General features: G+C 40.0%; 1 protein-coding gene and 1 pseudogene across 1 annotated transcript; both read left to right on the forward strand.

Moving 5' to 3' along the window:
- The first annotated feature begins 95 nt into the window (after positions 1–95).
- Positions 96–5,326, forward strand: LOC129858616 (spondin-2-like; annotated as a pseudogene).
- A 1,128-nt stretch (positions 5,327–6,454) lies between these two features.
- On the forward strand, positions 6,455–11,043 carry LOC129856713 (transmembrane emp24 domain-containing protein 11-like). The gene is made up of 5 exons (XM_055924443.1): positions 6,455–6,968; positions 7,299–7,390; positions 7,529–7,654; positions 10,384–10,530; positions 10,772–11,043. The coding sequence occupies exons 1-5, from the start codon at positions 6,839–6,841 to the stop codon at positions 10,919–10,921; spliced, it is 645 nt and encodes a 214-aa protein (XP_055780418.1). The 5' UTR covers positions 6,455–6,838; the 3' UTR covers positions 10,922–11,043.
- Positions 11,044–12,877: the final 1,834 nt, after the last annotated feature.

A 12,877-nucleotide genomic window follows, 5' to 3' on the forward strand; every position in this document is an offset into this window, starting at 1 on the left:
ACACCAACACAGAGAGAGTGTGGTTGGTTGCCCATTCAAGTGGTGCAGATCAGAACCTGAAATCCCCACTATCTTTTCCAGCCTCAGTAACAAGCATGGAAAGAGTGAAGAACATGTGCAGCACTAGCAGTGTGGTGCACTGGCTAGCCAGCCTGACCCTGACCTTGACCCTGGTAGGGAGTGTCCACCCCATGCCTGTGACCGTAGACCCGGTATGCACGGCGGACGCCACTGCCAAGTACAGTCTGACATTTTCAGGAAAGTGGAGCCAGAACGCCTTCCCCAAGCAGTACCCAATCTATCGCCCCCCTGCCCAGTGGTCCCCACTCATTGGTAAGGCAAATACTCTTATTAGCTTGTGCTCCTCCAGAGGTGATGTAACTCTCCTTACGTTCCTATACTGTAATAGATTCCTATATTCATGAGTAAAACATGGTATGACAAAAAAAATGACACTCGTAGAAAAAAGGGTTCCAAAAAGGTCCCCATAGAAGAACCCTTTTTGCTTCCAGTTAGAACCCAGTAAGGTTCCATGTAGAAGGGTTCTACATGGAACCCAAAAGGGTTCTACCTGCAACCAAAAAGTGTTCTTCAAAGGGTTATCCTATGGGGACAGCTGAAGAACCCTTTAAGGTTCTAAATAGCACCCTTTTTTATCTGAAAGTGTAGACATCTGGTAAATGTATGGTTGTTGACAAGCACCTGGTACATTGATGGTAGTAGACATGCATTGCAGATGTCCCCTTTCCCCTACAATTTATAACCCTTTGAGCACATGGAAAAGTGCTATATGAATCCAATTAATTACCATTACTATTAGGTTACAGTGTGCCTGAAACGTAAACCCCTCAAATACTGTACAATCTGAGCTGCCAATTAAGAGCTAGACAAACATGAGGAAAGAATGTAATTTATTGCAATGTCTGATTCCTCCATTCCAGGGGTGACCCACAGTTCAGACTATCATATTTGGCAACGAAATTAGTTTGCCAGCAACGGGGTAAGGGAGTTCTCTGAGAAGGGCGAGGCCTGGACTCTGATGAAGGAGGTGGGGGCGGCGGTGGAAAACATCCAGAGTGTCTACGGGCTGTTCTCCACTCCAGCCTTGGTCAGGGGAACGGGTCAGATGACCTCAGAGTTCGATGTCTTCGCAAGGCACTCTTTCGTAAGTTTCTCAACCTTCACGCAGCTTTCAGTATCTACAGTCAGGTCCATAGATATTTGGACATTGACCAAGTTATTATTATTTTATCTGTCTACCACAGCATATTGGAGTTGAAATTAATTTGAGGGTATTTACATCCAAATCAGATTTAACGGTGTAGGAATTGCATACATTTTTATGTGTGGTCCCCACCATTTTTAAGGGACCAAAAGTAATTGGACAATTGGCTGCTCAGCTATTCCATGGCCAGGTGTTATTCCCTCATTATTTAATTTACAAGTAAGCAGATTAAAGGTCTAGAGTTGATTTCAAGTGTGGCATTTTCAATCTGTTGCTGTTAACCCTCAAAATGAAGTCCAAAGAACTGTCACTGCCAGTGAAGCAAGCCATCATTAGGTTGAACAATCAAAACAAACCCATCACAGAGAGAGCAAAAACATTAGGTGTGGCCAAATCAACTATTTGGTACATTCTTAAAAAGAAAAAACACACTGGTGAGCTCAGGAACACCAAAAGGCCCGAAAGACCACTGAAAACAACTGTGGTGGACGACAGAAGAATTCTTTCCCTGGTGAAGAAAAACCCCTTCACAACAGTTGGCCAGACCAAGAATACACTCCAAGAGGTAGGCATATCTGTGTCAAAGTCAATAGTCAAGAGAAGACTTCACCAGAGTAAATACAGAGGGTTTACCACAAGGTGTAAACCATTGGTAAGCCTCAAAAACAGGAAGACCAGATTAGAGACTGTCAAAAACATCTAAAAAAGCCTGTACAGTTCTGGAACAACATCCTATGGACAGATGAGACAAAGATCAACTTGTACCAGAATGATGGGAAGAGTAGAGTATGGAGAAGGGAAGGAACTGCTCATGACCCGAAGCATACAACCTCATCTGTGAAGCATGTTGGAGGTAGTGTTATGGCGCGTGCATGTATGGCTGCTAATGGAACTGGTTTCCTTTTATTTATTGATGATGTGACTGCTGACAAAAGTAGCAGGATTAATTCTGAAGTGTTTAGGGATATATTATCTGCTCAGATTCAACCAAATGCTTCAAAACTCATTGGATGGCGCTTCACAGTGCAGATGGACAATGACCCAAAGCATACTGCGAAAGTAACCCAATACTTTTTCAAGGCAAAGAAGTGGAAGGAATGTTCTGCATTGGCCAAAGTCAATCACCTGACTTGAATCCAATTGAGCATGCATTTCACTTGCTGAAGGCAAAACTCCCCAAGAACAAGCAGGAACTGAAGACGGCTCACAATTTAATTTATGATTATGTCAATTACTTTTGAGCCCCGAAAATTGGGGGTTATGTATAAAAATGGTTGTAATTCCTACACGGTTCATACAATAATTTTCACAAAACCCTTAAATTAAAGATGACAATCTACATTTGAAGCACATCTTGACTGTTTCCTTTCAAATCCAATGTGGTGGAGTACAGAGCCAACATGATGCAAATTGTGTCACTGTCCAAATACTTATGGACCTGACTGTATCTAAAAACATCTCATAATATCTATCTAATATACCTTTCGCAATGTCTATCTATCTAATATAATTTCTCAATGTGCACCTGTTTACTTGGAAGAACCTTTCTCAAGGTTTGTCTTTTCTAGACTATGCCAGAAATGAAGTATACTGTCAGAGAGATTACTCTTACATCTCTTATATAGAGAGATGTTAAGCCTACACAAAATATTCTAAATGTTGTGCCAACTTTTAATTTAAAAGGTTTTAAAGAGTGTCCCAGTAGTTATACCTAAGATTCATGTTTGCTGTTTATTTGCAAGCTCTCATCTATATGTCCCAAAGCTAACAACCATAAAAAACAGCATTCAGAGTCTGCATTTGGGACCAGTTAAAGTTTCTTATTATTGCCCTCCAGATATCCTATAAAAGATGCATAACTATGTCAGCAAAGAAAACTCTTACTGTTGGAACGCTCTGTTGGAAATTTAGTTGAGGAAAGCTCGGGAAAGACATGAGAGCAAGGATTAATGCAGTGCAGATCGAGATTGCTGATCCTTCAGCTTTCGCACCAAATTTGAGTTTACTGTTAGATGGATTACTAGAAACGTTCACATAACCCATACTACTCCTTTCTCTCTCCCCAGCTGTCCTTCGTAGTACGGATAGTTCCCAGCCCAGACTGGTTCCTGGGAGTAGACAGCTTTAACCTTCGTGAAGGAGAGCATTACACTGGAGCTGTACCCCTACGATGCAGGCACTGACAGCGGCTTCACCTTTTCCTCTCCCAACGTTGAGACCATTCCTCAGGAAAAAGTCACGCAGGTAAATCTAAAAGAGCCAATGGTTCATCATCATGTTGGTACTGTATGATAGTATCACTATCAGCTTCGGTAATCAATACCAGAAGTGATTATGACAACTCAACTTGATTTTGTCCTTTCCAGATAACGTCATCTTCTCCTTCTATTGCCCCCGTCTGAAGAATCTGCCCCCATGGGCAAGGTCACCCTGACAAAGATCAACAGCAACCAGATCTTTAGCATACTCATGGAGCCCACCCAGTTCAACCGGACTGGCAATGAGATTGCGGACTCTCTCATAAGTAATCAAGACACATGTAAGAAACAAATACAGTGAAAATGCATAAATAATATCTATTGGATATCTTCCAATCCTAACCCTCTGATCGAAAAAAACCAAAACATAATAAATATTATGATCTAAGATTTCTCAATTTAGCACTGTTAAAATGAAAGTAGAGAGCAAAGAATTGGTGCTGGCCATCTGGCAAAACATAGAGGAAATCTGTAGTAAATCGGATCCATTGTCCAACAGCATTGACATGGAGTCAGCAAGTGCTGGTCCTCTGAACCCATGGCAACCAGGCAACAAACAGGAGGCCAAAGGCATTGGAAGTTTCCTGCCACTCAACACGTTCGGAGTGTTTGTAATGGAACCAAAATACGATGTCAACTCGAGCCTTGCTTTTATTTCCATGTTCCATCCTTCTGTTTTTCTAATTATCCAAAAAGCCTCAATCTGTGATAGATATCAACATTTTACAAGGTCATAGCTTTGTAGGTGGGGGCTTGGCAAATCACATGATTTAAAAAACAAAGTCAAGTTATTCTAATTGAATTATTCAATAAAAGTCCATCCAGACTTAAACTGCAGTATAGCCACAATAGCCAGGAATGTACAGTTACATAAGAGCTTTCGATACACAAAAGCATACACTGAGTATACCAAACAGGAGTTCCTAATGTAAACCAAACATGTCATGTTTTTGCCAGTATTACAGCTATATTTTACATTGCACTTAGAAATATTGTATAAATATTTGATCTGTTTTTCAGAAAATTTACTTAAAGTTTAGTACCAGCCAATAAATCAAGTCTTCCCATTTTATATGAAATGGTGTTGGGTGGCTTAGCTGAATCAGTCCTTTTAACCTATGCCTGAGGGCATATCCGTGTGTGGCATGCTATAACTCTAACAGACCACCACACACACACAAAGGGGCACTAGAGCTTGGCTGGAAGAAGGCTCACTGAATTAGTATGACAGTATGTAGTATGACAAGTTTTCTGAGACCTCTGTAATAACCCAGTGTGCCTTAAGTTGGTTAAACCGTCACCACGGTTTGGCCGACTACGCCAACCACCAACCCTCTCCAACACCAGACAACAAAATAAACGAAACACAAGGTAAATATACACCATGATCTAAGGAATGTGGAATAGGATGATGGCCTGGAAAGCGAAGGAGGTGTGAGAGTCTGATAGGAGACTGCTTGCTGCATGCTCAAGTGTTCCAGGTCTCTTGTATCTGGGCTCTTGCAATTCAAGTGTTTGCTTAAATAATGTCTTCATGGATATTGCTAACAGAGTCTCTGGTGTCCTTCCCACTAGATTCCACCCCACTGGACTGCGAGGTGTCTGTATGGTCACCCCGTGCAAAGGCAAATGCGGAGACTCAGGTGTGCGCAACAGAACACGCTACATCCACCTACAACCAGCTAACAATTGGGTAGTCTGCCCCCCACTGGAAGAGGAGAAGAAATGCATCTCTAACAACTGCTTATGTCTGGCCGACAGGAGTAAGAAACAGAAAAGAAGAGGCCATGCAAGACGACGAAAGATACGTCCGTCATCTCCACTGGAGAAGCACAAGCTGTAAAGATAGACCATTTTCTCTCTGGGCCTCCTAGTGTATTCACTGGGAACATCGGAGGGTGGTGAAGGGAGGAATGCTCATAGTAATGGCTGGAATGGAATAGATGGAACGGTATCAAGCACTTGGAAACCATGTTTTTGATGCCGTTCCATTAACTCCAGTTGGCAGGAAAGATGGGAAAGCCACTGGAAAAGCCACTGGGAAAGATTTATAAATGGGTCACAGACAGGCAATTATTGGGAAGCCAGAGGAATGAAGAGGTTGTCTTGAAACTTTCCCCATAGGCCTAGTTTCTCCTTGTGATTGATGTTCCCCTACGTCATTGGGTTATCTGTGGTAGCTATCCATTAGTCTGCAAATGGAGGATGAATCATAAGTTCTAGATGATAAGGCAGTCAAGAGTTGCCAAAACCTCAGAGAACAGGGAAATCATGGTGCGTCAATGGATCCAGTACTTGCAATAGACCAGATTGGAGTTCAGAATTGCATTGTAAGATGCAGTTCAATTACAACTACTGTCCTAAACATTGTGCAGTGTGCATTGAAGTGTTTACAGATAAAGCATTATTTTCCATGATGATCTCTACTACAGAAAGTATATTTATTTACAGAATTTTGACCTGTACAGTATCAAGCAGTAGAAATACCATACTCAATCGTGCCATTGAGGTAATCAGAGAGAAATCGCTAAGTTAATTTGTGTGTCTGTATTTAAGTCCTGAAAACTAAATACATGTAAGATTGTAATTTTATTTTTGATTGAAGTAAAGCTAAAATATAACATACAATTTACAAAATAAATCATGCAGCACAACATACACCACAGTATAAAATAGGGCTATGAAGCACACCGATCTCAAAGGACTGTCCCTTTCATCAAAAGCTTTGTTACTCATTGACGTCATTTGCTATATATGCCAAAGCTTTCATAAGTCATACCTGACATTCTGTATCAAGCCATGTCCCATGATAAGATAATGCCAAAGTGTCAATTACAATGTAGCACATATTAGCTATTCCCTAGAAAACCCCTAAGCTACAGAAAACCAAAGAAATAAACTGACTCCAGAAATTCTAAGCAATAGCAATCATAACCTACATCTTGGCCATTGGTGGCTTTTGCTTCATATATATTCCTGGTTGTTTCTCAAGTTGGTCTTAATTCAAACCAATGACAACTGATGGAAAATGACTGGGAAAAGTAACAGGAAAAAGAGAAAGACAGGTTCTTGGCTTTTGATAAATGACAGTCTTTGCGAGTAGGTTTCACGATGGTACAGTGAACATTAGTTAATAAGTGAACTATTTCATGTTTCTTTATCAATACATGTAGGCGTCTACTACTTGCCAGGCTTATCAGTTTCTCTGTTGGCCTTGGGTACCCCCTCAAACTCACAGTTTGGCTGGTCAGTCGCAGCAACAGCAGGTGTACATTTTCACACCAGAGTCGCCTGCACACGAGCAACCATAAGGCTCATTATATTAATTTAAGTTGGTCACATCTTGTATGTCAAAATGAATGTGAGGGGCATTGGGCTGTGGATGCTGTGTTACCTAGTGCTGACGGCTGCTATGTACTTTGATCTGGGTGAGCAGGAGGAGAAATGCCTCATCGAGGAGATTCCAGGCGACATGCTGGTCACAGGTGAGTTCTATGGGCAGTTGGAAAAGAGGACACAGTTCTGCATGGTTGAATTTCACTGTGCTGTATCTCAGCCACCTATCAGAAAAACACAAAAAAGTTAAATGGATTAGCAGGGATCATGATGAAGTCATCCAGGAGGCATATGAAATGTGATATTCTAATAGTATTTACATCTGGAGAGGGACAGGCTTCATTTGCAAAATGACTCTTCATTTGCAAAATCTACTGTTTATGTAATAATGGTTTAACCCCAAGCAATCTAAAACACACTGAGTTGTAATAAAACACTTAGAATAATGCCTTATACTGTCTGTGTTGTGTTTTTCTCAGGTTATTTTCTTTTGGAGAATTGGGATGCAAAAAATAACCTTAACTCCCCTCATCTTGGCCTCACTATCACTGTGCGAGATCCAAACCATGATGTACGTAGGTTTACAGAGCAGTTTACTACCCAGCCCACTCCCTAAACAAAAACATATGTTTGCTTGTCCTGATTACCTAAAACTATTCCTTAAACAGAGAGAACATACTCTTCATCTTTTTCTCCTCTTTGGTTCCAGATACTGATGAAAAAAAGATATGGCAGATTTGGAAAATTCACATTCACATCCCACGCTTCTGGCCCACATTGGTTGTGCATGCAGTCCAACTCAACAAGGTTTTCAGTTTTCGCCGGTGAAAGGCTGGTGAGTTCATCCACACTTATACTTTGAATGCATGGAGTCTGCTGGACTGTGTTTGTATTTATTATGGATCCCATTAACTGCTGCCAAGGCAGATTTAAGGCAGTTCATACCATTTTAAAAACATTACAATACATTCAGATTTTAGAACACACTGTGTGCCCTCAGGCCCCTACTCCACCACATATCTACAGTTCTAAATCCATGTGTGTGTGTGTGTGTATAGTGCGTATGTTATCGTATGTGTGTGTATGCATGTGTCTGTGCCTATGTTTTTTTTTGCTTCACAGTCCCAGCTGTTTCATAAAGTGTTTTTTTATCTGTTGTTCAAAAAAAAATTTACTGCTTGCATCAGTTACTTGATGTGGAATAGAGTTCCATGTAGAAATAGCTCTATGTAGTACTGTGTGCTTCCCATAGTCTGTTCTGGACTTGGGGACTGTGAAGAGACCTCTTGTGGCATGTCTTATAGGGTATGCATGGGTGTCTGAGCTGTGTGCTAGTAGTTCAAACAGAAAGCTCGGTGCATTCAACATGTTAATACCTCTCATAAATACAAGTAGTGATGAAGTCAATCTCTCCTCCACTTTGAGCCAGGAGAGATTGATATGCATATTGTTAATATTAGCTCCCTGTGTACATCCAAGGGCCAGCCGTGCTGCCGTGTTCTGAGCCAATTGCGATTTTCCTAAGTCATTTTTGTGGCACCTGACCACATGACTGAACAGTAGTCAAGGTGCGACAAAACTAGGGCCTATAGGTCCTGCCTTGTTGATCGTCTTGTTAAGAAGGCAGAGCAGCACTTTATTATGGACAGACTTCTCACCATCTTAGCTATTGTTGTATCAATATGCTTTGACCATGACAGTTTCCAATCCATGGTACTCCAAGCAGTGTTGTCATCTCAACTTGCTCAATAGACACTCTGGTTTTACTCAAAGTCAGTGGCATATCGTTAGTAAAGATTGAAAAAATCAAAGGGGCCTAAACAGCTACCCTAGGGAATTCCTGATTCTACCTGGATTATGTTTGAGAGGCTTCCATTAACCCCTCTGGGATATTCGGGACGCTAGCATCCCACCTCAACAACAGCCAGTGAAATTGCAGGGCACCACATTAAAAACAACAGAAATCCCATAATTAAAATTCCTCAAACATACAAGTATTTTACACCATTTTAAAGATAAACTTGTTGTAAATCCAGCCACAGTGTCTGATTTCAAAAAGGCTTTACGACGAAAGCACGCCAAACGATTATGTTAGGTCAGCACCTAGTCACAGAAAAACACAGCCATTTTCCAGCCAAAGAGAGGAGTCACAAAAAGCAGAAATAGAGATAAAATGAATCACTAACCTTTGATAATCTTAATCAGATGACACTCATAGGAGTTCATGTTACACAATACATGTATGTTTTGTTCGATAAAGTTCATATTTATATCCAAAATCTTAGTTTACATTGGCGTGTTATGTTCAGTAATGTTTTGCCTCCAAAACATCCAGTGATTTTGCAGAGCCACATCAATTTACATAAATACTCATAATAAACATTAATAAAAGATACAATTGTTATGCATGGAATTATAGATAAACTTCTCCGTAATGCAACCGCTGTGTCAGATTTCAAAAAAACTTTTCGGAAAAAGCACACCATGCAATAATCTGAGTATGGCGCTCAGACAGAAAAAACAAGCCATACAGATACCCGCCATGTTGTGGAGTCGACAGAAGTCATAAATAGCATTATAAATATTCACTTACCTTTGATGATCTTCATCAGAATGCACTCCCAGGAATCCCAGTTCCACAATAAATGTTTGTTTTGTCCATCATTTATGTCCAAATACCTCCTTTTTGTTCGCACGTTTAGTACACAAATCCAAACTCAGGAGGCGCGGGCAAGTTCAGGCGAAAGTTCAGACGAAAAGTCATATTACAGTTCGTAGAAGCATATCAAACGAAGTATAGAATCAATCTTTAGGATGTTTTTATCATAAATCTTCAATAATGTTTCAACCGGAGAATTCCTTTGTCTGTAGAAATGCAATGGAACGCAACTAACTCTCACGGGAGGAAGCGAGACTGAGCTGGTAGCACTCTGCCAGACCCCTGGCTCAATCAGCTCTCATTCCCCCCTCCTTCACAGTAGAAGCATCAAACAAGGTTCTAAAGACTGTTGATATCTAGTGGAAGCCTTAGGATGTGCAAAATGAATCCATAGACACTGTATATTCGATAGATAATGACTTGAAAAACTACAAACCTCAGATTTCCCACTTCCTGGTTGGATTTTTTTTTGCCTGCCATATGAGTTCTGTTATACTCACAGACATCATTCAAAGAGTTTTAGAAACTTCAGAGTGTTTTCTATCCAAATCTAATAATTATATGCATATTCTAGCTTTTCGGACTGAGTAGCAGGCAGTTTACTCTGGGCACCTTTTTATCCAAGCTACTCAATACTGCCTCCCAGTCCCAAAGAAGTTAAAGAACACCCTCTGTGTTCTGTTAGACAAGTAACTCTTTATCCACATTATAGCAGGGGTGTAAAAGCCATAACACATACGTTTTTCCAGCAGCAGACTATGATCTATAATGTCAAAAGCTGCACTGAAGTCTAACAAGACTTAATTTTATCATCAATTTCTCTCAGCTAATCATCAGTCATTTGTGTAAGTTATGCTGCTGCTCCATAACCATTACTGAACAATGTTCTGATATCTCCATCACAGAGGATTCATTTTGATGTTCAGATGGGAGAGCACTCCATTGACCCCAGTGTTGAGAGACACAAAGACACAGTCCAGACCATGGAGTACAGCCTGGAGCACCTGAGGGACCAGATCCTATACATCACCAGGCAGCAAGACTTCCAGAGGGTAAACCCTACAGTCTTGTCAACAATGCAAAGTATCACACACATAGGAAATAATCAAACAAACACTTTATGAAAGAGTCATTTTCAAAAATTCTGAACAAAGCAGACTAGTATTTTGATCAGAACTACAGATGCATTGTTTGATGAAGACAACAAATATTGCATTGAGCTACTATGCCTGCCCTATTCAACTAAGAACGGTCCAAAATTAACTGTCCACCACTACTTTTTTTAATTCACAGGAAAGAGAGGAGACTTTCCGTCAAATCAGTGAAGAAACCAATGGGAAAGTTTTGTGGTGGGCTGTTGTGCAGACTTCCGTTCTACTATCAGTTGGATTTTGGCAAATCAAAAGACTGAAAGACTTCTTGATTGCAAAGAAGTTGGTTTGATATGCTTGGCTTTAGGGCAGGATTTATATATTGCAGTACAATGCAAAGTGGCTACTAGAGTCAACGGCTATTCCAAAACTAGACTTACATCAAGTGCTGATGCATCTATTTTACTGTACATTCTTCTTGAGACAATGTATGGATTAATAAAAATGTGCTTTGTTTAATCTTACACACCTATGATATGTTGTATTATTATTACTTGACTGTAATTTCTATGAATTATAACACACATTCTTTTTTATGGACGTAGATTTCTATCAATATTCTGTAAATATATACGTTTTGAGTCACAAACAAAAGAGATGTTGTGCAAATACGGAATTAAACATACACTACCATTCAAAAGTTTGCGGTCACTTAGAAATGACCTTGTTTTTGAAAATATATATATATTTTTTTATCCATTAAAATATCATCAAATTGATCAGAACTACAGTGTAGACATTGTTAATGTTGTAAATGACTATTGTAGCTGGAAACGGCTGATTTTTTATGGAATATCTACATAGGCGTACAGAGGCCCATTATCAGCATCCATCACTCCTGTGTTCCAATGGCATGTTGTGTTAGCTAATCCAAGTTTATAATTTTAAAAGTCTAATTGATCATTAGAAAATCCATTTGCAATTATGTTAGCACAGCTGAGAACTGTGCAAACAGTCTCCACGTCAACAGTGAAGAGGCGACTCCGGGATGCTGGCCTTCTAGGCAATGTTCCTCTGTGCTATTTTGCCCATCTTAACCTTCTATTTTTATTGGCCAGTCTGAGATATGGCTTTTTCTTTGCAACTCTGCCTAGAAGGCCAGCATCCCGGAGTCGCCTCTTCACTGTTGAAGTTGAGACTGATGTTTTGCGGGTACTATTTAATGAAGCTGCCAGTTGAGGACTTGTGAGGTGTCTGTTTCTCAAACTAGACACTCTAACATACTTGTCCTCTTGCTCAGTTTTGTACTGGGGCCTCCCACTCCTCTTTCTATTTTGGTTAGAGCCAGTTGGCACTGTTCTGTGAAGGGAGTAGTACACAGCGTTGTAAAAGATCTTCAGTTTCTTGGCAATTTCTCGTATGGAATAGCCTTCATTTCTCAGAACAAGAATAGACTGATGACTTTCGGAAGAAGGTTCTTTGTTTCTGGCCATTTTGAGCCTGTAATCGAACCCACAAATGCTGATGCTCCAGATACTCAACTAGTCTAAAGAAGGCCAGTTTTATTGCATCTTTAATCAGAACAACAGTTTCCAGTTGTGCTAACAAAATTGCAAAAGCCTTTTCTAATGATCAATTAGCCTTTTAAAATAATAAACTTGGATTAGCAAACACAATGTGCCATTGGAACACAGGAGTGATGGTTGCTGATAATGGGCCTCTGTACGCCTACGTAGATTTTCCATTTTCCACTGCATTAGTCATTCACAACATGAACAATGTCTACACTGTTTTTCTGATAAATTTGATGTGATTTTAATGTACAAAAAATGTGCTTTTCTTTCAAAAACAAGGACATTTCTAAGTGACCCCAAACTTTTGAACGGTAGTGTATGTAATGATCCAAAAGCAAATGAGTCATCATTAACAAAAATAAATTATGATTAGCAAATAAATGCAAATATGTTTTTTTCTGGTTAACACAACATAATTTAGAAACATATATCTTAATTTGCAAACACAACAGTGGTCAAAAATATGTTTTTGTGAATGTCAACATTTGTGACTCCAAAGATTTCATTTGTGAACCGCATCTTACTTCTTTGTATTACATTACATTTGTGAGTTGTGAGAAAGCAAAGGAGGAAAGGAAAGGGAACTAGGAAATGAGGAGAATAAGCCAGGGAAGGAAAGAGAGCAAGGAAAGGGGGAGAGAAATGGAAGTTAGGGAAGGAAAGGGAGAAAGAAATGGAGGAAAGGAAGCTAAGGTCAGAGGAAAGGAAAAGGTTAGAAAGGATAGGAGGAAAGA

Source organism: Salvelinus fontinalis, chromosome 6 (assembly GCF_029448725.1).
Source record: "Salvelinus fontinalis isolate EN_2023a chromosome 6, ASM2944872v1, whole genome shotgun sequence".
Lineage (NCBI taxonomy): Eukaryota > Metazoa > Chordata > Actinopteri > Salmoniformes > Salmonidae > Salvelinus > Salvelinus fontinalis.

Excerpts from the sequence above, each read along its gene's own strand:
- LOC129856713 (XM_055924443.1), top strand. The coding sequence starts at position 6,839 with ATGAATGTGAGGGGCATTGGGCTGTGGATGCTGTGTTACCTAGTGCTG. Across the intron at positions 6,969-7,298 it reads AGGCGACATGCTGGTCACAG|GTTATTTTCTTTTGGAGAAT; the intron begins GTGAGTTCTATG and ends TGTTTTTCTCAG. Across the intron at positions 7,391-7,528 it reads TGCGAGATCCAAACCATGAT|ATACTGATGAAAAAAAGATA; the intron begins GTACGTAGGTTT and ends CTTTGGTTCCAG.